A 27,729-nucleotide genomic window follows, 5' to 3' on the forward strand; every position below is an offset into this window, starting at 1 on the left:
TTTATTACCTGAGGTAGCTCTCTCAGCAGCTGGAAGGAGCTGTTTTAAAGAACCTCGAGTCAGAGGAACTAAACCAGATCTGGAACTCTGACCTTTCCCCTCACCGCCCTCCACTCACTGGCCAGCCAAGTCTTGTCAAGTGATCAGGCTGTCAACTAGTTTCTCTAGGGTAAGGTTTCAGGTCAGCTGGAGTGTATAAAGATAGGTGCCAAGACAGAGGCAGCAGAGACAACAGTGAATGGCAAGGGGGCAACGAGGTCCCTGCTGCCGCCTCCTGGGATGGAGCGCTAAGGAGTCTTAAGGAGGCCCTGTGCTTCCCCTCCCCTGGCTGGACTCACAGGTAAGACCCCTTCCTCCACCACCACCGTTCTGCTTTTCACAGCAGCTTACAGAGAGCAGCTGGGAGCTATGGGGGATCGCTAGCCTGGGATCACTACAGACCCGGTAGATTTCCTTACTCCCCCACCTTGTCAAGAGGGGGTAACTGCAATGAGGGCACCATAGCAGGGCTGAGGCTCAACCCCAACCCCTGTGTCACTCACTCCCCCCTTTTTCTGCTGGCTACCTCCTCTGTGATTTTGCAAATCCCCATAGATAAGAAGTGGCTTTCTCCTTAGTCTGGCCCAGAATCCCCAGACTTCCTCCAGAGCATTAAGTCCTCGCCCCATGAGCATCCTGGGACCCCTGTCCTGAGTAGAGATGATGGGGGCACCTCTGGCCTGAGGCCTGACCCAAGTCGCATAGTGGGAAGTTACAGAGCCCAGAGACCTCTACTCGGGTGGCTTCTTCAGCGGGGATGATATGGAGGCTTTGCCAGGAGGGTGAGATCAGGCAGGGCATCTCAGAATGGGGTCCTCTGACCCCTGCTTCAGAGGTGCCGTGGAAAACAGATCCCCAGGGCCCAGGCCAGATCTGAACCAGGATCTCTGGTGTGAAAGGCCTCTGAGAATCCACCCTGTAAACAAGCAGCTCCAGGGATCCTGAGCTCTCCCTGAAGCCTAGGGCTCTGGACAGTGGAACGGGCACAGGTGTCAGACAGACCTGGGCTCCAATCCCAGCCCCATCCCTTCAGTCTTATGACTAGCTGAAGCCTTCAGCGGCTGAGGTCCCTTGTTTATGAAGTGGGAATAATTGTGACAACTACCTTATAGCCTTATAAAGGGACTGAGTTAGTCAATACCTATAAAGCCCTGAGCACTGTGCCTCATGCAAGAAGCCCTGAGCAGACATTAACGGCGCGCTGCTATGGTAGGCTGTGCAGCTGGAACATCCCATCCCTCAAGTGCCCCCACAAAGACACCGAGAGAAGATTCTGCTCTCAACTTCACCTTTATCAGTGGCAAAGTTCTGTTGGCTGCTAGGTTTCCTCACGTATCAATTTAGGAGGCTGGAGTAAAGGGGGAAGGAGGCTAGAGAACAGTGACCTCAGAGCAGCCCCTACCTGAGTCTACCATGGTGGCTTCCCTCTCCACCACAACTTGACCAATGAAAGTTCTAGAGCCCTCCCATCAAGGTATGGCTTTTGACTTGTGTCCATGCCTGTCCATTCTGCCTCTCATGAGTGGCTCTGGACTGCCTCTAGAGTAGGCTCCAGCTTCACCCCTGGCCACTGCTCTTGCCTGAATTGAGCCTCCAACATCTCTTGCTGCATCATTCCAACAACCTCCTCACTGCTCTGTGTCTCCGATCTCTCGTTCTGGTCCAGCCTTAACATTTGCACCAGCATGCTATTAACACAGGTCTGATGGTGTCATTCCTCTACTTGAGAGCCACCAACCACTCCCCATTCTCTGCTAGATTCAGTACAGCCCTGGCATTCAAGACCCTCCACCGAAGAACACTGTGGGCTTCTCTGATTTCCCATTTCTCCACTTCAGCAAGTAGGGTTCCTTGGTCAGCTGGTCCTCCCTGGGACCCTCTAGCCCTGGGCCATCCCTGTACCAGGCTACACAGAGAAGCAGGATAAGTATACCATACCCTGTCCCTGCCTTTGGGGATCCCTATCTAGAGGGGAAACCATTGCAGTTAATGAGTTAATCAACAAGAAGGTGTGGGACTAGAGGCAGCGGGGGCAAAAGAGTTTCTGGACACTTCAGCCTCCCCACCTCCCCCCCCCCCAAACCAACCCCAGGCCTGGGGAAAACAGGCCTCCCCAGGAAGACCCAGCCCATTAGGCAATACCCATGAAGTGCTCCCTGTTGGCCCAGGTACATCACAAGGGACATGGGACTTTGTTCTGAATAAGGAGGGGAACTGGATAGTTTTAAAACAGGGAATTAACACTATCTGACTTCTGTATGCTTGGACACTAGCTTAGGTCCCCATCCAGAAAACCTCCTCCTGCATCTGCCGTTTGGGCCTAACATTTAGAATCGATGCATGATTCCCTTTACGGCTCAGTGACCACTAAAATGCATACAGTCATCCTATGTAAGTCATACATCAAGTTTAAAAAATAAAAATAAAATTGTAAATGTAACCTCATGCTTGGAAAATAAAAATAACGCATCCTCTTCCTCCGGGCATGATTTAACAGTTGTCCATCCACACTATGACGCAGACTACCAGGCTGGGATCTGCTGGCTGGTGAGTTCCAACCTCAGCCCTTCTTCCTCTATCCCACCTCCTTAACTCCCTGGATGATTCAACACCTATCTGCAAGCTCCTTGAGGGCAAGGGCCAAACAGGATCCATTCCATATCTTTCCTTCCCTAGTGCCTACTGTAGTAGTCAAGAAATACCTGATCATTAAGATAGTCACTTATACCTTAGCATGAAATTGAACATCTGTTTCTTCTTAAGAACAGGCTTTTCCAGGGGTGCCTGGGTGGCTCAGTCGGTTAAGTGTCTGACTTCAACTCAGGTCACGATCTCACGGTCCGTGAGTTCAAGCCCCGCGTCGGGCTCTGGGCTGATGGCTCGGAGCCTGGAGCCTGCTTCCGATTCTGTGTCTCCCTCTCTCTCCGCCCCTCCCCCATTCATGCTCGATCTCTCTCTGTCTCAAAAATAAATAAACGTTAAAAAAAATTAAAAAAAAAAAAAAAAAGAACAGGCTTTTCCAGGGAAAGGTGGCAGCAAGCACAAGAGTTTAGGTGCCATGTAGGGGGAGGGCACAGCACAGGGAGAACCAGAGTTGCCGATAGCAGTCCTGAAAGAAGACCTGAATGGTCACCCCTCTCTTTTGGCAACCAATTTATCACTGATGAACAGGTAATATATTATTCTCATTTACCCAGAGGTTAAATGACATATCCAAGGTCCCACCACCCTTAGTAAGCCATGAAGACAGGGCAGGAGCTCAGGTTTCCTCACCGCAGGATCAGAGTTTTCCTATTGCCCCATAGGAAAGCAACGCACACTGTGCCCACCTCATGACTCTATGGGACTGGCCCTGGCTCCAGAGATGAGGACGCAGAAGGGTTCAGGATCCCAGCACACCAGGTGTATGTGCGAGTTGGGCGCCAGTGGGGTGACCTGCTAAGAAATGTCATCAGCACCAAAAGCTTGATGCACAGCAGCCCAGGTTGTAAGAATGCAGGGCTGCCCATGACAGCCTCCCAAGGTAACCACAGCTAAACCAGGACCTTCAGATATAAATGTGCCCCTGGTCAGCCAGCAGCAGTATGGGCAGCCCAGGACAAGTACACACCAGGAGATGAGCACATTCCCTTGGCCCAAGACTGATCCTCCTCTGTCTGAGGCGCTCGTCTGCTTCAGCTGAGAAGGGTAGGCCTCGGGGGTGTGGGGCAGGGGTGGGGGGAAGGGCACGTGCTGAGCCAGGCAGATCAGCGGCCACTGCCCCCCAACATTAGCAGCAGGATGTAGCCCCATCTCCCTAGGAGCCCTGGAGAGGCAGAGCAGCAGAGGAGCCCAGGACCCGTTTCCCTCCCTCCTCCACGGAGAACATCAGCCTGGGAATCCCACAGTGTTGGGAGGAAACGCCTCTAGTCATAGATTAACCATCTGCAGTGACAGAGAAGGAATCGAAGGCTGGGAAGGATTTTGTTTAAGTATAATAAAAGCATATTCAGGCAGCCTTGCATAAAAAGCCTTCATCCAAGATAACTAGCAGTTTAGGTGAGCCAGGAGGCACATTTATTTTGTTGATTTGGGATAGAAAGACCTGAAGTGGGGAGACTTGGCAGGTTCTCCATACACTTCAGGGGGCAGGTCCTTCCCAGGGGGCAGCCTGATGTGAGGGAAGGAGAACAGGGTGTGGCGTGCAGTCAGAATGAGGTCTGGTCCCTGCCCGAGCCTCAGTTTCCTCCTCTAAAGGATGAAGATCCACCCGGTCAGTGGAGGGAGGAGGAGGAAGGCGAGGATTGCAAGAGTGAAGGGATTCTTAAAAGCCAAATCCACACAGCTAAGCATAGCAATGCCCAGGTGTTTCTCTCACTAAAACCTCTGCCAGTGCTGAAAGGAGCCTGGGGACAGGTGCAGATGGCCCAAGTTCCATCTGCCTCCTCTGGCCTGTCTCCTGCAGCCTCCTCCCTGCACTAAAGCTCAGGGCTACAAAGGGGCCTGTCTCCTTGGACCTCTACTGGGCCCTGGAGGGACCAGACAGAACCTTCTGGGACCATGGTTGGACTAAAGCCTTCAGACGTACCTCCCACAACAGCTGTGAAGTTCCTGGGGGCAGGCACAGCGGCCTGTTTTGCTGATCTCCTCACCTTTCCACTGGACACAGCCAAGGTTCGCCTGCAGGTAGGTGCTTTTTGGCAAGGGTCATTGTTCAGATGATGTTCAGACCCCTCATGTCTGCCAGCATGCTCTTCCTTACGCAGAACCCTGAGCAGGCCACTCACTACTCCACTGTTTCAACCCTGCCTCACCATTTCCCCATCACCATCATCCAAGACAAAAAAAATCTTAATTAATCCCTTGGACCCTTCATGGCCTCACAGTAGTCTGTAAACCATAAAGTGTGAAGTAAAAGTAACCATGTGACCTTGGACAAACCGTCAACCACTTGTGGGAAAAACAATCTGCCCTCCATGTGCTCTGAGGGTTGAGCACCACACCGTGTATAACAGCTTATGAGCTATAAGCTGCCGCACGAGCCTCAGTTATTTTTACTGGGGATGTGATGGCTGTATAATCATGCTTGTTCTTGAAAACCAGCCCCATCAGGGTGCCTGGGTGGCTCAGTCGGTTGAGCATCCGACTTCAGCTCAGGTCATGATCTCACGGTCTGTGAGTTCGAGCCCCGCGTCGGGCTCTGTGCTGACAGCTCAGAGCCTGGACCCTGCTTCAGATTCTGTGTCTCCCTCTCTCTCTGCCCCTTCCCTGCTCATGCTCTGTCTGTCTCTGTCTCAAAAATAAATAAAAACATTTAAAAAAGAAAAAAAGAAAACCAGCCCCATCTGCCCCCTCTCCGCTCATGTCTCTGCCGGGATGTTCCTCAGATCCAAGGGGAGAACCAGGCGACGCAGGCAGCCCGGAGAACCCAGTACCGTGGCGTGCTGGGCACCATCCTGACCATGGTGCGCACCGAGGGCCCCCGCAGCCCCTACAACGGGCTGGTCGCTGGCCTGCAGCGCCAGATGAGCTTTGCCTCCATCCGCATCGGCCTCTACGACTCTGTCAAGCAGTTCTACACCCCCAAAGGATCAGACCGTGAGTGTCTGGTATCTTGTAGACACCAAAGCGGTGGGCAGAAGCATACTCAAGGCTAGTGGGTCAGAGATGAGGGCAGTGCAGACTCAGAGGCAGAGCTGGGGCGTGGGAGGCTGGTAACAGACACTCATGAGGAGGCTGAGCCACTGTCAGGAAAGCTCTAGAAGCCTGGCCTAGAAGAAGAGGCAGGCATCAGGCAGGGGCAGCTCCCCAGAGAAGAGCATCAAGTCCAGAGAAGGGCTGGGTGGCAGAACACTGGCCCACTCTCTCTCCTTCTCTCCAGACTCCAGCATCACTACCCGGATTTTGGCAGGCTGCACCACAGGAGCCATGGCGGTATCATGTGCCCAGCCCACGGACGTGGTGAAGGTCCGATTTCAGGCCAGCATACACCTTGGGGCTGGGAGCAGCAGGAAGTACAGCGGGACAATGGATGCCTACAGGACCATCGCCAGGGAGGAAGGGGTCAGGGGCCTATGGAAAGGTAGGTCTGGACTCCAGACTCAGAGGGCCTTGGGCAGAGCATTCCCTACCCTAGGGCTAGGGCAGAGTACTAGGCAAGGAGAGATCTCCAAGCATGGTGTATTCCAGTGATTCTGAAAGAACAACCCAACCAAAACTGTCACACTGCCCTGCCACAGTACCCCAAATTCAGTTCAACTTGTCAACCTTTCAGCGTGCACAGGCTGCTGTGAGGGAGACAGAAATTAATAGAAGACACTTTCCACAGCCTCGTGGCTCTCACAGACAGAGATAAGCCATGTCGAGGAACAGCATTCCACAGGGGAGGATGTGCTAGGTTCATACAGAGGTGTGGGGCCAGAGGCAGGAGAGGCCATGTAGTCTCCAGGGGTGGTGACGGAAGGTGATGCTTACACTGGGCCTCAAGGCTCAGTGGGCTCTAGATGTGTGGAGACGGAAGGGAAGGACTTCCCCAGCAAAGCCCTATCAGGGGTGACTACAGGACATGGAGAAGAAATAGAGGCTGCTGGAGGAGGCAGCTATGAGTTGTCAGGCACAGGGAGGTGCGGTGTGGAGGGGGCTTCTTCAGGAACAAGACTTCAGGATTCCCCGTGTGTCCACGTGGTGACTTTGACAAATGCCGGAGTCTCTCTCACATGTGGATTGGGGGTCATACTAATCTTTGCAGAAGGAACAGTGACCCAGTGAAGGTTAAGGACAGGACACCTGGTCACAGCCTTATTTGCTATGTGCTTTCTCAGAACCCAGCCCTCGTCTATGATATCAGTGGCGTGGCCTTGATGCTCTCCTGGGGCCCCCCAGGGCCACCTTCCATCACTGCTCCACGAGCCTTGCCTCTCTCTTCCAAAGAAAGACTTCCTTGTCTGGCTTTAGCCAGGTCTCAGGGAAGCCCATTTTAATTTTGATAGGTATTACAGATTATTCTCCAAAATATGGCTCAAGCCATAAGAGGGCCTCTCTGTTTTCTGTCTCTGAGGTGGATATAGATAATCTAAGAGTTGTTAACTCCAGAGAGGAAAGTGTAGAATCTGCTCAACTGAGGCAGGCTCCTCTGTGGAGCCTCCCTGGAATGGAACATTCCATTCCTCCCTGGAATGGAACATTCTGTTCCCCAAACTGGGGCCTGTGACCTTGCAACCCGGGAGCCCACATCTCCTATTTTCCACTCATCGGCCCTCACCTCCTCCTTAACAGGAACTTTGCCCAACATCACAAGGAACGCCATCGTCAACTGTGCTGAGATGGTGACCTATGACATCATCAAGGAGAAGCTGCTAGACTATCACCTGCTCACTGGTGAGGCCTTGGGCTCCAGGCAGCTGCACTCCCACAGCAGGGAGGGAACCTAGAATTACAGAGTGGGCACTACTCAGAGACACCTGGGTGTTAGAAGGAGCAGAGAGAAGAGCAGCGCCCGATAAAAATGCCCAGTGTAGGAGCGCCTCTCTACTCGCTAGATGGGGTGCTGCCCGATTCATGAATCATTTAATAGAGCCAATTAGATCTTTTAAAAAATGCCCGGTCCATCATTGTGACAAGTGGGAAAGAGCCCTGAGCAGGGAGGCCAAAGACCTGGCTTCCAGCCAGCACTTCCCACCATGCCTCTTTAAGTAAGAGTCTCCTTCTCTGACTTCATTTTCCTCTAATGAGGTCATTGGGCTGCATAGCCTTCCAGCTCTGGGACAGCCCTGTTCTATTTTGCGAGTACTGTGAGAGGTTTAGACAGCACTATCCTTACACGCGAGGAGTTCACAGTTTGGTGAAGGACAAACGATGATGCACATGGAACAGAGAGCAAGTGTGCTGCCATCTCACAGCTCGATATTTGCCCTGCCCTCTCCTGCTACAGACAACTTGCCCTGCCACTTCATCTCTGCCTTTGGAGCCGGCTTCTGTGCCACAGTGGTGGCCTCCCCAGTGGACGTGGTGAAGACCCGGTACATGAACTCGCCCCCAGGCCAATACCGCAGCCCCTTGGACTGTATGCTGAAGATGGTGGCCCATGAGGGCCCCACAGCTTTCTATAAGGGGTGAGCCTCCCCCTTCCTGCTTCCAGCACCCCCTCCCAGAGAACCCGGGCTTGTTTCCTTCCCTCCTTCCTTCTTTCCCTCCTTCCATGTATAATATGCCCGCCATGGGTCCACCTGGGGACATGGTGGTGAACAGCACAGATGTAAATGCCTCCAAGGAAAAATATAAAGAACTATGGGAGTTTAAAAAAAAAAAAAGGACCAAATCTGATTTGGAGAGTCAGGGAAGGCTGCCTGAGAAAAAGAAGTCTAGGCATAGGTCAGAGTGCTTATTGGGCAGGAGAGAAGGAGGGAGAGGTGGTTGGCAATCTTGACTTTTCTCCAACCCACAGTCATGACTGTGGAGCACCACTGATGGCGGCCAAAATGCCCAACACACTTCACATTGTCTTGCTTCTGTGTCTTTGCTTTTACCATTCCCTCTTAATGGAATGCCTTAAATCTTAGCCATGCTTCAGAACTAGTTCAAATGCCACCTTCTCCCCAGCGCTCTCAGGTCAAATTTTTCCTCCTCCCTGTGAGCTTCAGCAATGCTTCCTTGATATCATTTTTTATGGTATTTACCACCTCCTACTTTGTGTTATAGGATTTGTAAGTTTCAATTATCGCCCATGCTAGCTCGTAATGATCACAAACTTAAAATGTCAGAGCCGTGGCTCTAACCCAAATCATCAGATGCTACCTCCCCACTTCCACCTCCTACCACTGATGCCTTCAGCAGCCAGTTTTCTGGTGCCCAACCATAGATTGGACCAAACATGCAATCAGGTTCTCAACCCTGGGAGTGACATAATAAAACTATTTCAGTTGGCAGATTGTTCTTTCCCTGTAAGTGCTTCTATCATTACAATCGATCAGTGGTAGCCACCTGTCTCAGTTCATTCTTTCACTTGGAAAACATTTACTGAGCATCTCCTATGTGCTGGGCCCTGTGCTTCCCTCAGAGAGCAGCAGACACACGGGTGACATTTATTGAGCATTTACTGATACTGGGCCCTGCACCGTGTGCTGTATAGTAACTCACTGAATCCTTCACAACAACCCTATGAGGTCAGTATTGTTATTTTGCTTATTTTACAGATGAGGACACTGAGGCTTAGGAAGATTCAGTAACTTGTCCTAGGTCATGAAGCTAGAACCTGAAAGAGCTAGGGTTTGAACCCAGGTCTGATTCTGGAGTTCATATTCATTGTCTCGGTGCTATACTCCCTGTGGAGCCTAGGCTGAGGGTTCTGGAGAGGCCTTGGGATGAGGTTGTGGTGCCCAAGCTAAGTCCTCCAGAGCCTAGAGCAACCAGCCAGGCAAGGAAGAGAGTAGGGGACATTCCCAGACAGAGGGAGCATCACGAGCAAAGGCACGGAAGCAAGGCTGGCAGGAGAGAGAAGACCTGGAGAGGATCTGCAGAGAGAGAGGCTGAAGAGGGAGCAGGGCCAGGTCACAGGCTCCTCCCTGAGTCTGCGCAGCTAAGGTGGGGACTGTCTCCCAGCTGTACTAACACAGGACAGGCAGGCTCTCTGGAGATTGGCTAAATTTGGTGTCACCCAGTCTTCGCCCGGTGGTGAGCCAGCTTCTAGGTGCCCTGGCGGGACCCCCTCAGGGATGGCCCCTCAGTCTGTAAATGATCCCAGAAACACCCAGCAGCAGGGTGGAGTCAGGTGATTTTAGTTGAGCTCCTTAACTGCCCTGGGCCTCAGTTTCTTTTGAAAAAGAAACCTGGCGACCATCACAGCTACCTTATAGAATTATAGGAATTAACTGCCTAACACAGAACCTGGCTCAAAATGTGTTTTCTTTCCTTTCCTTTCCTGACTGCAGCTTCTGCCTAAATTCCTTCAGCAGAGAAGAAAAAGCCTAAACAGATCTCAGAAAATGCTCACAACAGAAGCCTAGGTCCTTTGGCACTAACACTGTGAATGGGGGGAGCACTGGAGATCTCTTTGGGACTCTTAGTCCACTCCACCTGACATTTTGGTTTTCTCTCATCAGGTTTACACCATCTTTTTTGCGTTTGGGAGCCTGGAATGTGGCGATGTTCGTGACCTACGAGCAGCTGAAACGGGCCTTGATGAACGTCCAGATGCTACGGGAATCTCCATTCTGAATAAGGCAGGGCCGCTTGGTACTTAAACTGGAACAAAACCAGTTAAGACTTTACTAGAGCAGTGGGTCCATACACACACAAACCCACACATGTTTACAGAACTGTTTACTTGCTGCTAAGTCAAGAAATAGAAGCGGAGGAAGGATTCTGGTCTTCGGTGCTTTGTCTTAAGAACACAGCTGTTTTGCACTGACAAGATGGCAAATAAATTATATTAATTTGGGGGACCCATTAAGTTGGATGCCTAATATTTAGGCAAGAAAAAATAAGCCAAAACATCCATGTGGATAAAACAGAAGTTTGCAAACTATGTCCTTTAAAAAATAAATCTGATTAGATGACGAACGGTAGACAAGAAGGACTGCAAGCATGGGACGGGAGTGACACGTGGTACTTGGAAATCAGCTAAGGAATTTGGAGGGACACTGCCAAAGCAACGTAGCTGTGACTGCAGCCTTTGGTTAACCGTGGATCATCAGCCACATGTGTAATGTGTCTGCCCTTCAGAAGCCATTGAGATTCTAGAAAATATGAGGCAAAAGAGAGAGAGAGAGAGACAGACAGAGAGAGAGAGAGAGAGAGAGAGACAACCTGGAACCTGTGCCAAAGGAGCACTGCTGGGCCAGCAGGAGGCTGAGGTTTGTAACTGTTCCCTGAGGACACTGGAAAATGAAAAGGGCAGACTGCATCTTCTTTCCTGTAAAATGGCAGTCATAAACCCTTCCTTCCTATCTCACCAGGGATGTTATGAGGATCAAGTGACAAGGTGGACATAAAAGCACTTTATAAAAGCAAGAGCTCTTATATTTACAAGTGTAAATATAAGGATGAGGCCTTGGGAGCTATTTTCTCAGGACAGTAAGGAACTTCCAGGGAAGTTGTTGAAAGGCTGAAAGGTTGTCTAGAGGCTAGACCAAAGGAACGAGGGGCTGGGGGCCCAGGGGTGACAGAGGATGACACGCAGTCACCGAAGCCCCACTCCCATGCAGCCCTTGCTTCCCAGCTGGACTGTGAGGCACCTCAAAGGGTGCCAGGCTTGGGGGGAAAGAGGTAGATGTCAGGCTTGACAGCCTGAAGTAGCAGGACTCAAGAGTTCTTTGGAAAATTATTATAATTCAATAAAGGGTGTGGGAATGAGAACAGCTATTTCCTTTTGCCTCCTCTTTCTTGGACAGAATGCCTCTTTCTCACCAGGTTCCCTGTTTGTCAGGGCTGGGCCTTTGGCCCCACATGCCCCAACTGCCTTCTGCCTTCCCCAGACTGGTTGCTAGGCTTTTTAGGGCTTTGGCTTCTCCATCTGTATGTAAAATGTGGGCTTGAACCAGATGACCTCCTTCTGAACTTCACTGGACCTCTTTCAGGTTGATAATGCAGACCCAGAATGTTGGTCTTTTTCTGCTTCTTAGCAGCCTATGTGGGTCTGATGACAGAACTGGGTTCTGTCCCCTCCCCCACCTCACAAGCAACCTAACCACCGGAAATCCTTGTACCCCAGTGTCCTAGCAGAGAAGTGGAAATAACAAGCCCCCACCTTGCAGAAGTGCTCAGCAACATCATCCCTCCCTCTCCACTCTGACCCCCCTGCATCCTGGGAAAAAGCAAATGTCCACTCGCCCTCAGCACTTCCCTAAATTTAAATTATAATTTGAGATTATCAACATATACAAACTGGAAAGTCCAAACAAAAGCAAAAAAAAATAAAGATGATTTTTATTTAATGTCTGGTTTGACTTTCAAATAAAACCTATATTTAAATTTTTCTCTTTCTTGGGGCGCCTGGGTGGCGCAGTCGGTTAAGCGTCCGACTTCAGCCAGGTCACGATCTCGCGGTCCGTGAGTTCGAGCCCGCGTCAGGCTCTGGGCTGATGGCTCGGAGCCTGGAGCCTGTTTCCGATTCTGTGTCTCCCTCTCTCTCTGCCCCTCCCCCGTTCATGCTCTGTCTCTCTCTGTCCCAAAAATAAATTAAAAAAAAAAAACGTTGAAAAAAAAAATTTTTTTTAATAAATAAATAAATAAATAAATTTTTCTCTTTCTTTTGACTTGACTGGCAGGTGCACATCATTCTTAAATCCCAGGTCTCAGTTTGTAAGTTCCTAGAGGCCAGAACTATGTCTTCCATGAATTTCTATATAGCAACATTAACACATCCTCTACCCAGAGCAAACTATCCAGATATTCAGATGATGCTGCCAAAAGAGAGAGGGGATCAATTCTACTAAGATATTTTGATTGGGATCAGCACCTTAGTGACCTCTGAGTCCAGACTCTTGGAGAAAGGAACACAAGATTAGTGGGAGATCTTCTACAGTTTCCCAGGTAAAATATTAGATCTCTTTCCCCACTTCTTAAAAGCAGAGGTTGAAACAAATGACCTAAAGCTCTAAAATTTGGTGGTCGTAAGGACTGAGTGAGACAGCTTCCTCTAAACCACACTATGCATGCCCTTCCTAGTCCTGACCCCAGTCTCTGCCACCAGGAAGTCATGAATGAGATCTCATAAGAAGGTCAGATCACAATCTGAGACCCACACAGGGAAGCCAGCTTCTTAGCTCTGTGCAGTCATTCCCCACTGCACACCCACAGACACCTACTCCATCAAGTCAGTAAAAGGAAAACTGCTTTTTCTCAAACTCTTCAGGCAAAAATGAGATAGTATGGGCCCCAACACAGTCACATTTGTGACATAATGGATAACTGACTTCATAGAAGTCTTGTAAGTAAAGGTAATATTTTTTAAAGGAACATTTTATTCAGAAGGAACGAATGTTAAGTAAGGAAATACCATCATATCTCTATGGATGAGTTCAATTGTGTCAGGACACTTTCAAAACTGCTGAATGCTAATATAAAGGACAACCTTCCGTGTACATACAGTATAAGCCACATATTGTACTAAGTGCTGAGATAAACAAGGCCAATCCAGCCTCCAAGGAGCTCACTGAGGTGGAGGATGGTGGGGCAAGGAAGATAAATAAGCCATACGGAGTGATAAAAGCCACACTAGAGATATACATAAGGCACCGAAGAGCAGGGACACAGATTAGGGACACCTGACCTGGTTTGGGGTCCAGGAGGCTTCTTGAAGGAAGACACCTACAGGACAAATAGGAGTTATCTAAACAAAAGAGGGTGCTTCTGCTAAAGCCCAGAAACAAAGCAAGAACAAGGGGCATCCAAGTTTTGCCAGTTATCAGTATGACCGAGTTGCAGACCTAAACGGAAGCAATGAGAGAGATGGGGATGAAAAAGAAAACAGGGACCTTGAAATGTTGTAGAAGCTACATATTATGGACTGAATGTTTGTGTCCTCCCCAGAATTGACAGGTATTAGACGAGGTCATGAGGGTGGGAACCCCATGATGGGATTCGTGTACTTATAAGAAGAGGAAGTGAGACCAGAGCTCTCTATCTCTCCACCACGTGCAGACACCGGCGAGAAGGCTGTCTGCAAGTCAGGAAGAGGGCCCTCGCTAGGGAACCAGATTGGCTAGCACCCTGATCTTGGACTTGCCAGCCTCCAGAACAATGAGAAATAAATCCGTTATTTAAGCCACCAATCTATGGTACTTTGTTATGGCAGCCCGAGCTGACCAAGACGCCACATTAAGGAGTCTGGAGTAACTGGGTAATGTGGAGCCACTCAAGTGTTTTAAGGAGGGAATGAGTAGCTGCACTGTAGAGAATAAATTAATGGAGTGGCCTCTGGTAAGATGAGGCTATTGTTGAAACCCAGGCAAGGGTACTAACGGTGAGAGTTCAATGAACAGAATGGTAATAAAGTCAATATTCCTTGGAAAGATTCAACCTGGACACAGTAGTAAGAAAAGAGAAGAATGATACATGTTTTAAACAACATAGAAATATCCTCAATAATATTCCTAGCAAATTATTTCCTGGCCCCTGAACCAAATCGCTTGGGTACTGGCAGCCTCACCATTTCCAGCTCTGCCTAGGAGAGAGCTTTCTGATAATGACCCAAAGGTACAGATCTTGTACCATTTATTGCTTTGCCCACTTCTGTTATCTCTTAGACATACGCTGGGTCTGACATACATGGCAAACTTAGGTGCCCCTCTGATAGAGGTCCACAGCCCTGGTTACACTGTTTACCTGCCTGGCAGTCCCATGAGCCTGTAAATTCTTTGCAGGCATGCATGGGGTCATGTTTACAATTGCATCTCTCATCCTTTGCAGAGTGCCTAAGACATTGCAAAATGGGTTTATAAATGAATTTTTCGTTAATTTTTAAAAATACACATAATATAAAATTTACCATCTTAAGCATTTTTAAATATACAGCTCAGTGGTATTAAGCGTATTCATACCGCTGTGCAACCATCCACCCACAAAACTCATTTTTCATCTTGCAAAACTGAAACTGTCTTCCTACGAAATAGTAACTCTCCATTTCCCTCTCCCCCCAGCTCCCTGTAACCATCATCCTACTCTTTTTTTTTTAATGTTTATTTATTTGTTTTGAGGGGGGAGGGGCAGAGAGAGATAGAGAGAAAGAATTCCAAGCAGGCTCCACGCTCAGCAAAGAGCCCGACATGTGTGCAAGATCATGACCAAGCCAAAATCAAGAGTCAGATCCTCAACTGACTGAGCCACCCAGGCACCCCCATCATCCTACTTTCTATTTCTATGAATCTGACTATTCCAGGTACCTCACACTATCATACAGTATTTATATTTTTGTGACTGACTTACTTCATTCAGCATAATGTCCTCAAGGTTCATCCTTGTTATAACATGTGTCAGAATTTCCTTCCTTTTCAACACTGAATAATATTCCATTATATGTATATACCATGTTTTGTTTATCCATTCACCTGTTCATGGACACTCAGGTCGCTTCTACCTTTTGGCTACTGTGAATAATGCAACATGCATGTATAATATCTTTTCAAGACCCTGATTTCCATTGTTTTGTGTATATCCCCAGAAGTAGAACGGCTGGATCATATGGCCATTCTATTTTTAAGATTTGAGGAACCATCATACTGTCTTCCACAGTAGCTGTATTCTACATTCCCACCAACGGTGTACAAGAGTTCCAATTTTTCCCACATTCTTACTAACATTTATTTTCCTTTTTTTTTTTTTAATCATAACCATCCTAATGGATGGGAGGTAGTATCACACTGCGGTTTTGATTTGCATTTCCTTAATGATTAGTGATGTTGAACATTTTTTCATGTGCTTATTGGTCATCTGTGTATCTTGTTTGGAGAAATGTCTGTTCAAGCCCTTTGCCCAATTCTAACCGGGCTCTTATTTTTGTTATGGAGTTTTAGGAGTTCTCTATCTATTCTGGATATCAATCCCTTACCAGATAATGTGATTTGCAAATATTTTCTCCTATTGTGTAGGTTGCCCTTTACTCTGTTGATTGTGTCCTTCAATGCACAAAAGTTTTTAATTTTCATGAGCTTCAATTTGTCTATGTTCTCTTTTATCACCTGTGCCTTTGGTGCCTTATCCAAGAAATCATTGAAAAATCTAATGTTGTGAAGCTTTTTCCTTGTGTTTTTTTTTTCTAATAGTTGTATAGTACTAGCCCTTACATTTATGTCTTTGATTCATTTTGAGTTAATTTTTACATATGGTATTAGGTAAGTGTCCAAGCTCATTCTAAAATGAATAATTTTTTAAAAGGTCAAGAAAACTCCTTCCTGAAATATAGCTTTGCTGTTGGCAATCCAAAACACTGAATAATCTATTTTTACAGGGGTGGAAATCCCTTGAGTATATGAGTATACATGTGAAGTCATGTAAATGGAATGACTATTGACCTTATAACAAAAACCAAATCTAGAATCCCAGCTGTGATACTTTGTAGCTATGAGACATAGGTCAAATTCATAGTCTTTCTGAGCCTCAGATTCTTTATCTATGAAATATGAGAAATGATTTGGCAGAGAGCAAAAATCTATAGCTTTGTCAGCTAAAAGTGGTGAACTTTGTAGAAAACAAACTGGATTCCCCACGTGTTGTTGGTGACACTGTACTATGATACAGCCATTTTAGAAATTTTTGAGTTTCTTAAAATGTTAAATATAAACCTACCATAAGATCTAGCTGTCATCCTACTCTTAGGTATTTATCTAAGAGAAATGAAAGCATATGTCCACAAAAAGACTTCTACATGAATGTCTGTAACATATTATTCATAATAGCCAAAAACTGTAAATATCCCAAATCCCTAACAATAATAGAGAGGACAGACACAACATTCATTATCACTATAATAGAATAATACTCAGCAGTAAAAGGGGAACAAACTACTGATACACCTATCAACATGATGAGACTCAAAAAACATTATGTTAAGTAAAGAAACTAGACACCAAAGATTACATCTCATTTATATGAAAACTTTAAAGCTTATTTATATATTTTGAGGGAGAGAGGGAGAGAGAGGGAGAGAGGGAGAGGGAGGGAGGGAGGGAGAGAGAGAGACCGAGCGAGCATGAGTGGGGGAGGGGCAGAGAGAGGGAGAAAGAGAATCCCAAGCAGGGTTTGTGCTGTCAGCCCAGAGCCCCATGTGGGGCTCGATCTCACAAACCATGTGATCATGACCTGAGCCAAAACCAAGAGTCAGACACATAACTGACTGAGCCATCCAGGTGCCCCATTTATATGAAAATTTTAGAAAATTGGGGCACCTGACTGGCTCAGTCAGTAGAGCATGCGACGCTTAATCTCAGGGTTGTAAATTCAAGCCCCACATTGGGTGTAGAGATTATTTAAAAATAAAACCCTTAAAACAAATTTACAAAATGCAAAACTGTAGAGACAGAAAGATTAGCGGTTATGTAGGGCTGAAGGTGAGAGAAGGAAATGACTACAAACAGACACAACAGAACTTTTTGGGATGATGAATTGTAGTAATTGTTGTACAGCTATATAAATTTACTAAGAATCAATAAAACTGTACATTTAGCAATAGGTGAATTATATGGTATTTAAGTTGCACTCAATAAGGCTGTAGTGGAAAAGGTTATGCCCTAGTTCACAGCAGTACTACTGTAATAGACAAAAACCAGAAACAACATAAATGCCCGTCAACAATAGAATGGATAAGTTGGATATATTCATATGATGGAATACTATAAAGCCATGAGAATTAACTACAGCTTCATGTACCTTGGATAAATCTCACAAACACAATGTTGAGTAAAAGACACATAATAGTACATAATGTATAATTCCATTTACGTGATGCTTAAAAACAGACAAAAAAATATTTGAAATATGTAGAAATCAAGATAGTAGTGGGGTGCCTGGGTGGCTCAGTCAGTTAAGCATCTGACTCCTGATCTTGGTCTTGATCTCAGGGTCATGGATTCAAGCCCCATGTTGAGCTCAAAGCTGGGTGTGAAGCCTACTTAAATAAATAAATAAATAAATAAATAAATAAATAAATAAATAAATAAATAAATAAAAAGACAAACAAATCAAGATAGTGGTTATTCTTTGGGTGAACAGAGGTAGTGAGGTGTTAATAATGTTTCTTTTTTTAATTTTAATTTTATTATTTTCAGTTTTACTAAGGTATCATTGACAAATAATATTGTTTCTTGAGATGTGTGCTCATTATATAGGGGTATTCACTTTTTGAAAGTTTATCATGCTATACACTTATGGTTTGTGCACTGTTTTATATGTTATGCTTCAATAAAAAGTTTACTTTAAAAGTGCACTAATTTTTAAAAACAGTCCACTGGTGATCTCTGAGAAGCGTGTGTGCGGGTACACCTCTGTGTGTCTGTATATCTGTGTGTGTGTGTGTGTGTGGATGATGAGACGAGCTGGCCAGGCAAAGATCCGAGGAAGTGTTCCAGGATAAGGAAACAAGCAGTCCACAGGCCCTACGGGGATAAGCCTGGCGTGTTCAGAGAATGGAAAGAAGGCTGTGTGTGTGGCTGGCATAAAGTGAATGAGATGAATGTGAGATCATTTCTTTATTCATTCATCAAATACGTAAGAGTTGTGCCAGAGGCTGAGAAGTCTGAGGAGAGCCAATTGTTTGCAAAGTGTGGCAGAGAAAGGAAGAAGAGGGGAAAAGCCAAGGTAGAAGAAAGTCCTGAGGGTTCCTTTCAAATTACACATGCAGACACATACACACACATACACACAAAGTAGAAGAAAGGAAAAACTGAAGACAAGGGAAACAGATTACAGAAACAAGGTCCTGGAGAAAACAGTAGAGGACAGAATAATGGGAATAGATGAGAGGGCTCACTCTGGGAAGGATATAGGAAAGCTAAAAGTAAAACAGTCATAAAGACAAACATTTTGAAATAGAAGCAAAATTAACACATTCTCCCATCTCTCCATTGAAATTTGAGGAATGGCCACATATGGGAACACATTAGGGCTTAGAGAGTTATTTATAAAAAAGAGATTTTAAAAGTTATTTTTTTCCCTCAAAATATAATTTAATAAAGAAACTGAGTCCTCTGATGCGCTCCTAACACTGTTCTCTGTTCTCTGCCAAGCTGAGCTGTCTGGAGCCTTCACCATGGGGCAGCCTGGGAAATTCCAAAGTGTAAGGTACCAGGCCTCTAGTATGCTCCCCCCGAGCTGTCCCAGGGCCCTCACACCATAGACAGAGAGCTCCACATAAGGCATACTGCCCACAGAGCAAGCTGCTAGCCAGTAGGTGACAGGGTCTTTAAAATTCACAGAGAAAATGTGCAAAGTAGGTTGTCCTCTACATGTCCACCATCAGTTATGATACAGAAATAGAACATAAACATGTCAAGGAAGATGAGTACAAATACTTTGAGGAGCTATTACACTCTAGACGGTTTCATGCTGTACCTTTACCATTTATTGGATATTGTGGGACTGAGATAATACCATTTTTGCATTATGCTGAGATGATCAATGACATTTTGAAAAATGAGAAGAGTTATGCATCATTGTCCAGTTGTCCGGGACTGTCTACAATTTCATGGCGTTAAAAGACAGTAGTACATTGATATTATGAATCAATATGGATCACTACATTTTTTCTTTTTGAAATTTGGGGGAAAGGTCACATCCTCTACCAATAAAGCCAGTAGAAAATCCCATAGAGATATGGTAGGTAATATAAACTGGTCAGATCACAAAAATGACATAAAGATATGAATTTTGCCTGAGGAATATACTACCGTGAAGATCGCTGATTCAGGTCCCCAAGTCTCTGGATCAGTAGATTATAATGTGGTACATAGTTTATATAACAAAGGATTTATTTCTTTGAATAAATAAATCAATCTCTGATGACAATTTCATTCTCTTGAAGGTTTTATAATGAACTGAATGCCAGATGACTAGGTGATTACTTTGAAACTATGCATTATCTTTCAATAGATAAGCATACTAATGTTGCTGAGCTTGCAAATGTCCTTGAGGGAGACTTATCATTGGTTAAGAATGATGTTTCCATGTATTGCTGATTGGGCTTTGCACATAAGAGACAAGTAATAAATCTGGATCAACTTCATTCATCATGGTGGAATGTACCCTGTGTAAACAAATTTAAAAGTAGTTTATATCTACAAAAGATACTCCTATCATGGCATGGTGAAGAAGGCAGGAGTCCTGAACAAGAAGCTGTGTCAGCTCTGATATCCATACTACATCCAGCTGACACTGCCAGGATAAGCAGTTTGGGTCTGTCTACAGGATACACAAAGATATTGTTTTCCTATCTGACTCAACTCTTGCCTTTTTAACGATGAGAAATCTTTCACCTAAAGTTGGCAAACTCTCACATGAGTCTCTGGACAGCTTCCTTAACAGAATTAGAAAAGATTCAAAACACTTAGGAAGGAGAAGTGCAGACTGCAGAAATATTTTGATCAGGCACTTAAAGAAACAAAATACTGTGTCTGCATCACAGTAACAACCCAATTATGGTTTTCTTCTGAACCTCTTACATTGTAAAAGCCTTCCTGATTTGAATTCTACAACTTGAAGCAGAGTTCTACACAAAAATTATAAATTGCTTGTTTCCACAGCTTCTCTAATAGATCAACCCATTGGCAATAGTATTGCTTGGCATTTTATTGTTGCTGTTTTTTAATGTTTATTTATTTTTGAAAGAGAGAGAGTGAGCAGGGGAGGGGCAGAGAGAGACTCGGGAGACAAAAGATCTGAAGCAGGCTCCATGCTGACAACAGAGAGCCCCATGCAGGACTTGGAACTCACAAATCCATGAACCGTGAGATCATGACCTGACCCAAAGTCAGACGCTTAACTGACTGCGCCATCCAGGTGCCCCCTGCTCAGCATTATTTAGATCCATTATCTAGAAGTCACCACCCAGAAGTCAGATACCCATTTTCTTTTACTGTCCAAAAGCATAAGACTTCAAAAACTATCATAGAGATTTCATGGTTATTATTTTTTTAAGTTTATTTGTTTATTTTGAGAGAAGGAGAGAGAGGGAGCATGCGCGAGCAAGTTGGGGAGGGGCAGAGACAAGGGAGAGACAGAGAATCTCAAGCAGGCTCCACACTGTCAGTGTGGGGTCCGACGTGGAACTCTAACTCACAAAACCGTGAGATCATAACTTGAGCCAAAACCAAGAGTCAGACACTTAACTGACTGAGCCACCCAGACACCCCATATTTCATGGTTATTATTAAACATTAATAATGCCTTGGAGTCCTAATCCTGAAATAATTCCTACTTTAGATATGCTCATAATATTGAACAACGGGATGGAAGAAATCTTTCCCACTTGATGAAACAACTATAAGGAGAGTCATGAGCCATGTTAATATGATTGTCCATAAAGCACTGCAAATGTTAAGGGACAAAATGGGTTTGCAGGGATTTTTGTGGTTATGTTACCATGTTGTATGCTTCTAAACAATTTACAAACGGAAGACTTGGTGATGTTTCTGAGAAGAAAGGAGAACCTGATTTCACTTCCGGCTCAGAGCAAATGAAAGTAGAGAACGATTTGAAATGGTCACTGAGGAAGCAACTACAGATTGAACAACAAAACAGAACTCTGATGTTGCCACAACAGAAGCCCACTGGTTTCTTCTTGATCTGTGCTTTGAAATTCCTGTTTAGCTCTGAATTAATGAGAAAGTTTATAGGAAAACTGCTACACACAAACTTTGCAGAAAAGAAAGCTGTCAAAACAAACAAACAAACAAAAAAAACCCCTTCATTCTGGTACAAAACTATGTCTACATGTCCTTAACTTTTCATTCATTCTAGGAAGGAGTTTTAACACTGGATATTCACACTGAAGCCACTTTTTCAAGTTTGCTTTACCGTCTTAGGTTGGTATGGAAGTCTCATTTCTTGCAAATAATGCAATATTTAGAGACAGCATCTTATCAGAATGGAATAGACAGTCACCTTCCTCAATTCATTTGCAATAATTTTATAACAACAACATTTGTTATTCACACTTGGTGTCTTCTATCTTTCTTAAGGTGTGCTTTATAGTGCCAGTCACTAAAAAGCATCCTGCTGGTGAGGTATAACTTAAATGATGTTCAAAGTGTTTTGTGCTGTAGTTTGGGAAACATTTAATAGTGTTTGGAATCCTGTTCATTATAGCACATCCTAATGCAACAAAGAGCTACTTCGAAAAAAAATTTTTTGACCCCTAAGTCCTTTTTTGTTTTTAACAAAGAGCTTTTTAGCAATCAGCACTGTATTTTTTCATCTTGAATCAATCTGCATTTCATTTTATAAATCTAACGATAAACTTTATAGGCTTTATGATGACTGTCGACATTTATAAGCAGTCACTATGAATACTGTAATGGTGATTTTATGTGTCAGTTTATCAAACATAAATCTGGTTTAATTTTATATGTAACAAAATATATAACAAAACCTATGCTTTTGGGGATAATGGGAAAAGATTTGTCTCTTCCTATGAAAAGACTTCTTGGTATTTAGAGTAGAAAGAGTATAAAACATTAAATATCCAGTACTGAGAAATTTGATGAGGCATTAAGAATTCCTGTGGATATCTATAAATTATGTGTATCAATTGACCCTTGTGGAAGGTATACAAATCAGCAAGTTATGTATAATTTAGCCCTGTTTCATAAGGTCTTAACTCAGACTATAAAGATTCACTGACATTTCATGAGAAGTTTTGGAAAACATTTTTTTTAACCCATTTAGAATTCATTCAAAGTGCATCAAGCAGCGCTTTAAAGGGTGTTAACTTGGTCCAATTTGCATTTTATTTGTTTTGGTTTTTTCCTTTTTTTTTTTTGTATCAGTATTATTGAAATATAATTAACATACCATACAATTCACTCATTTAAAGGGAAAGCCAACAGTTTTTTGGTATATTCAGAGTTGTGCAACCATCACCACAACCAATTTTAGAACATTTTCATCATCCCAAAACAACCACCCTCTCCTTACCCTTTACCTGTCATGCCCCAATGCCCTCTATCCCTCCTAGCTCTACTTTCTGCCTCTATAGAGTCGTCTATTCTGACATTTCATACAAGTGGAAGCATACAATATGTGGTCTTTTGTGACGGGCTTGACTTAGCAAAATGTTTTCAAGGTTCATCCTTGTTGTAGCATGTATCAGTACTTCATTCCTTTTTATTGCTGACTAAAGATGCATCTTTTAATTCTTAACAGTGTTTTTCTAATTCAACATTTAAAATACAGGGTTTGCTGGGGGACCTGAGTGGCTCAGTTGGTTAAGCAACCAGCTCTTGGTTTCTGCTCAGGTCATGATCTCACGGTTCGCGGAACTGAGCTCTGAGTTGGACTCCACGCTGACAGCATGGACCCTGCTTGGGATTCTTTCTCTCCCACTGTCTCTGTCCCTCCCCAACACTCTCTCTCAAAATAAATAAATAAACTTAAAAAAGACAACAACAAAAAATCTTTAATGAATCTTCACTGGCAAGTAACAAACCCTATATATTTTTTTAAGTTTATTTATTTTGAGACAGTGTGTTGGGGAGGAGCAGAGACAGTGCACACACGCGTGCATGTGCACACGCACAAGCAGGGGAGGGGCAGAGAGAGAAAGGGAGAGAGAGAATCCCTAGCAGGCTCCATGCTCAGCACAGGTACTGAGGCAGGCAGGAGCATGACCTGAGCTGAAGTCTGACACTCAACCGACTGAGCCATCCAGGTACCCCTTGATTTTTCTAAAATATGCAATCAGGGGCACCTGGCTGGTTCAGTTGGTGGAACATTTGACTCTTGATCTTGGGGTTGTGAGTTCAAGCACCAAGTTGGGTGTAGAAATTACATAAAAATAAAATCTTTTTAAAAATGCAATCAGGGGAGGGGCGCCTGGGTGGCTCAGTTGGTTAAGTGTCTGAGTTTGGCTCAGGTCATGATCTCGAGGTTCGTGAATTCGAGCCCCGCGTCAGCTGTGCTGACAGCTCAGAGCCTGGAGCCTGCTTTGAATTCTGTGTCTCCCTCTCTCTCTGCCCCTCCCCTCCCTGCTCATGCTCTGTCTCTCTCTGTCTCAAAAATGAATAAAACATTTAAAAAAATGTTTAAAAAAATGTTTTAAAAAATGCAATCAGGGGAGCCTAGGTGGCTCAGTCAGTTAAGCGTCTAGCTCTTGGTTTTGGCTCAGGTCACGATCTTATGGTTTCGTGAGTTCAATCCCCACATCAGGCTCCATCCTGACAGGGCAGAGTCTGCTTGAGATTTTCTGTCTCCCTCTCTCTCTCTCTGCCCCTCCCCCACTTGCGTTGCCTCTCTCTCTCAAAAATAAATAAACTTAAAAAAATTAAAAATAAAAATTTTTAAAAATGCAATCAATAAAATACCTAGGAATAAATCTAACCAAAGGGGTGAAAAATCTATACACTGAAAACTATAGAAAACTTATGAATGAAATTGAAATTGAAAAAGACACAAAACAATGGAAAAATATTCCATGCTCCTGGAGAGGAAGAACAAGTATTATTAAAATGTCAATACTACCCAAAGCAATCTACATATTCAATGCCATACCTGTCAAAATAACACCAGCATTCTTCACAGAGCCAGAACAAGCAATCCTAAAATTTGTATGGAACCACAAAAGACCCCAAATAGCCAAAGCAATCTCGACAAAGAAAACCAAAGCAGAAGGCATCACAATCCCAGACTTCAAACTGTATTACAAAGCTGTAATCATCAAGACAGTATGGTACTGGCACAAAAACAGACACTCAGATCAATGGAACAGAATAGAAAACCCAGAAATGAACCCACAAACGTATGGCCAACTAATCTTTGACAAAGCAGGAAAGAATACTCAACAGAATAAAAACAGTCTCTTCAGCAAGTGGTGCTAGGAAAACTGGACAGCGACATGCAGAAAAATGAATCTGGATCATTTTCTCACACATACACAAAAGTAAACTCAAAATGGATGAAAGACCTAAATGTAAGACAGGAAGCCATCAAAATCCTAGAGAAGAAAGCAGGCAAAAAAACCTCTTTGACTTCGGCCGCAGCAACTTTTTATTCAACACGTCTCTGAAGGCAAGAGAAACAAAAGCAAAAATGAACTATTGGGACCTCATCAAAATAAAAAGCTTCTGCACGGCAAAGGAAACAATCAGCAAAACTAAAAGGCAACCAATGGAATGGGAGAAGATATTTGCAAATGATATACCAGATAAAGGGTTAGTATCCAAAATCTATAGAGAACTTATCAAACTCAACACCCAAAAACCAAATAATCCAGTGAAAAAATGGGCAAAAAACATGAATAGACACTTCTCCAAAGAAGACATCCAGATGGCCAACCGACACATGAAAAATGCTCAACATCACTCATCAGGGAAATACAAATCAAAACCACAATAAGATACCACCTCACACCTGTCAGAATGAATAACATTAACAACTCAGGCAACAACAGATCTGGTGAGGATGTGGAAAAAGAGGATCTCTTTTGCATTGCTGGTGGGAATGCAAACTGGTGCAGCCACTCTGGAAAACAGTATGGAGGTTCTTCAAAAAATTAAAAATAGAACTACCCTACAACCCAGCAATTGCACTACTAGTTATCTATCTAAGGGATACAGGTATGCCATTTTGAAGGGGCACATGCACCCCAATGTTTATAGCAGCACTATCAACAACAGCCAAAGTATGGAAAGAGCCCAAATGTCCATTGATGGATGAATGGATAAAGAAGATGTGGTATATAGATACAATGGAGTATTACTCGGCAATCAAAAAGAATGAAATCTTGCCATTTGCAACTATGTGGATGGAACTAGAGGGTACTATGCTAAGCGAAATTAATCAGAGAAGACACATATATGACTTCACTCATTTGAGGACTTTAAGAGACAAAACAGATGAACATAAGGGAAGAGAAGCAAAAAGAATATAAAAACAGGGAGGGGGACAAAACATAAGAAACTCTTAAATATAGAGAACAGAGGGCTCCTGGAGGGGTTGTGGGAGGGGGGTGAGCTAAATGAGTAAGGGGCATTAAGGAATCTACTGAAATCATTGTTGCACTATATGCTAACTTGGATGTAAATTTAAAAATAAATTAATAAATAAAATAACTAAGTTTTAAAAAAATGCAACCAGATAATTTTGTGTTTATTTGGGGGTGGGGGGGGTTAACATAGCCAACCTACCCAATATTTTAAAATTACCAGAGACATTTGAAATGTTTAATATTTTCTCATGTTGGCTTAATTATTTGATGTTTTCAATTCTCTTTGGCACTCTTGTGTCTTTTCCATTTTCACTGTTTCAAACAGTTTGTATTTAAAATGTTAAAGTTTCAAAACTGTAAATACAATGGATTGTTTTCTGGTATGATATCAACATTATAAACCTTGTCAATTTGATTATTGGCACATACATTTACAAATAAACTGCAGTATGTATGTATTTAATGAAATAGATGTGAAACAAGTTTTTTAAATGCACTTACCTGTATGCATACATTCTCTAATCTGTCTACAGGACATCTTATGACTTGGACAAGCTGCTTGCTAAAAGTCCACAGATATAGTGTCAGTAGCATTGCTCTCATCTGCTTGGCTCCATCCGAAATAAAAGAGAATTGGCGGGGGGAGGGGGGGGTCGTTGTTTATTTTTGTTTTCAAACTCTTGTGTTAAGAGAATTTAACAGGATTTCTTCTTAAGAAATTCATGCTGGGTCCTGGTAATCTCTACTTCTTTTTTTAAAGGTTCACACATCATCTTTTTAACAGCCCTTGAATTTTGCAAGGGATAAACAAACATCTCATGGGTATATAGTCTTTGGTCAATTCTTCCTTGTTTTGGCAATCAGGGTGGTGCTTTCATTTTGAGGCCATTAGTTCCATCTTGTTCTTTCTGCCTTCTCAAGTTCAGCAGTTTCACCACCAGTCACAGAGCAATCTGGGAATCATTTCATCACAGCAAGACACAGAAGCTTGTGGAAAAGCCAGAGCAGCTAGTGGATGGGAGATTCCACAGTGCCAGAAATAATTCTCCAGCTTGACTTCTCAGTTTCCACTTTTCTTCTGCTTCTGCCAAGACCACGTGTTCAGTGTTTTTCTTTCCTGCTATAATTATCCAGTCCCATGCCAGTTATTTTCAGCTGACATTTCTTGTGGACAATTCAGAAAACAAACACATTGGAGGCTGATAAACCAGGATTTAAATCGCAGCTCACCACTTCCCAGCTGTGACATTACACAGGTGATTTCACTTCTTTGGGACTCTGTTTCCTCATAAAACTGAGGTTAATATCAGCCTCACAAGATTATGTTAAGTATTCACACTGAATGTGAACACAGTAATTGCAGTCACCAAATGTTCATCTCCCCTGATCCTCCCATTTACACTTTTTCAGACATTTTCAACAGCAGCCCAAACAGCATGCACACAGCCTACTATATGCAGGCCCTTGATGTTGTGACACTAAAAATAAAGAGCTTCCTGCTCTCTAGAAGTTTACAATCTAGTCAGAGAGACGTCTTCCTCTCTTCGATTAATCCATTCGATGGTGCTGGGAGGCCAACAAGGACAAAAACATAGGAAGAAAGGGCGAAGCCAAGGGTGAACAAGAGTCCTACTCCCCAAACGTTATATTTGTCCCAGCCACAGGACACAATTACTGTTTTTTTGCGTGTCTGTCACCCCAACAGGACTGCCAGCCGACTGAAGGGGACCCAGGTTCAGCTCATCTAAGTTACTTTCTCATCGCCAGGTTGGGCGCACAGCAGGCCCAGGCCCTGTTCCGCCTTCTCACTCGAGGGGCGCCGGCCCGCGCACCCAGGTGTAAATGGGCGCGGGAGCGTCACGCTGGGTGCCTCCGTCCCGCCCAGATCGGAAATCCCCTGGATCCCCTGGGCAAGGCCAGAGTGCCGCGGGCGTACGCCGGAAGCCCAGCGGCACCTCGCGGCTGTTGGCGGTTAGCCGCCACCTGCCGCTCCACCTCGGATTGGCTCCTTCCTCCGGCAACGCGGCGGCTTTAATCAATTTCCAGCGGCCGCGAGGCCCCGCCCCGCGGAGGACTCAGGAGGC

The 27,729-nt window shown here is 44.5% G+C and overlaps 1 protein-coding gene and 1 pseudogene across 2 annotated transcripts; both read left to right on the forward strand.

Moving 5' to 3' along the window:
* Positions 1 to 11,370, forward strand: UCP3 (uncoupling protein 3). 2 transcript variants are annotated; one of them, XM_058687805.1, is made up of 8 exons: positions 1 to 340; positions 2,537 to 2,586; positions 4,484 to 4,704; positions 5,406 to 5,616; positions 5,900 to 6,100; positions 7,294 to 7,395; positions 7,949 to 8,129; positions 10,116 to 11,370. In XM_058687805.1, the coding sequence occupies exons 3-8, from the start codon at positions 4,579 to 4,581 to the stop codon at positions 10,228 to 10,230; spliced, it is 936 nt and encodes a 311-aa protein (XP_058543788.1). In that variant the 5' UTR covers positions 1 to 340; positions 2,537 to 2,586; positions 4,484 to 4,578; the 3' UTR covers positions 10,231 to 11,370. The 2 variants fall into 2 exon arrangements, with proteins under 2 accessions (XP_058543788.1, XP_058543787.1); XM_058687804.1 differs by lacking the exon at positions 2,537 to 2,586 and having other exon boundaries at positions 3 to 340.
* A 7,583-nt stretch (positions 11,371 to 18,953) lies between these two features.
* On the forward strand, positions 18,954 to 27,680 carry LOC131486571 (protein FAM91A1-like; annotated as a pseudogene).
* The last annotated feature ends 49 nt before the right edge of the window (positions 27,681 to 27,729 follow it).

Source organism: Neofelis nebulosa, chromosome 10, assembly GCF_028018385.1.
Source record: "Neofelis nebulosa isolate mNeoNeb1 chromosome 10, mNeoNeb1.pri, whole genome shotgun sequence".
Lineage (NCBI taxonomy): Eukaryota > Metazoa > Chordata > Mammalia > Carnivora > Felidae > Neofelis > Neofelis nebulosa.

Excerpts from the sequence above, each read along its gene's own strand:
- UCP3 (XM_058687805.1), top strand. The coding sequence starts at position 4,579 with ATGGTTGGACTAAAGCCTTCAGACGTACCTCCCACAACAGCTGTGAAG. Across the intron at positions 6,101-7,293 it reads GGTCAGGGGCCTATGGAAAG|GAACTTTGCCCAACATCACA; the intron begins GTAGGTCTGGAC and ends CCTCCTTAACAG. Across the intron at positions 7,396-7,948 it reads AGACTATCACCTGCTCACTG|ACAACTTGCCCTGCCACTTC; the intron begins GTGAGGCCTTGG and ends CTCCTGCTACAG.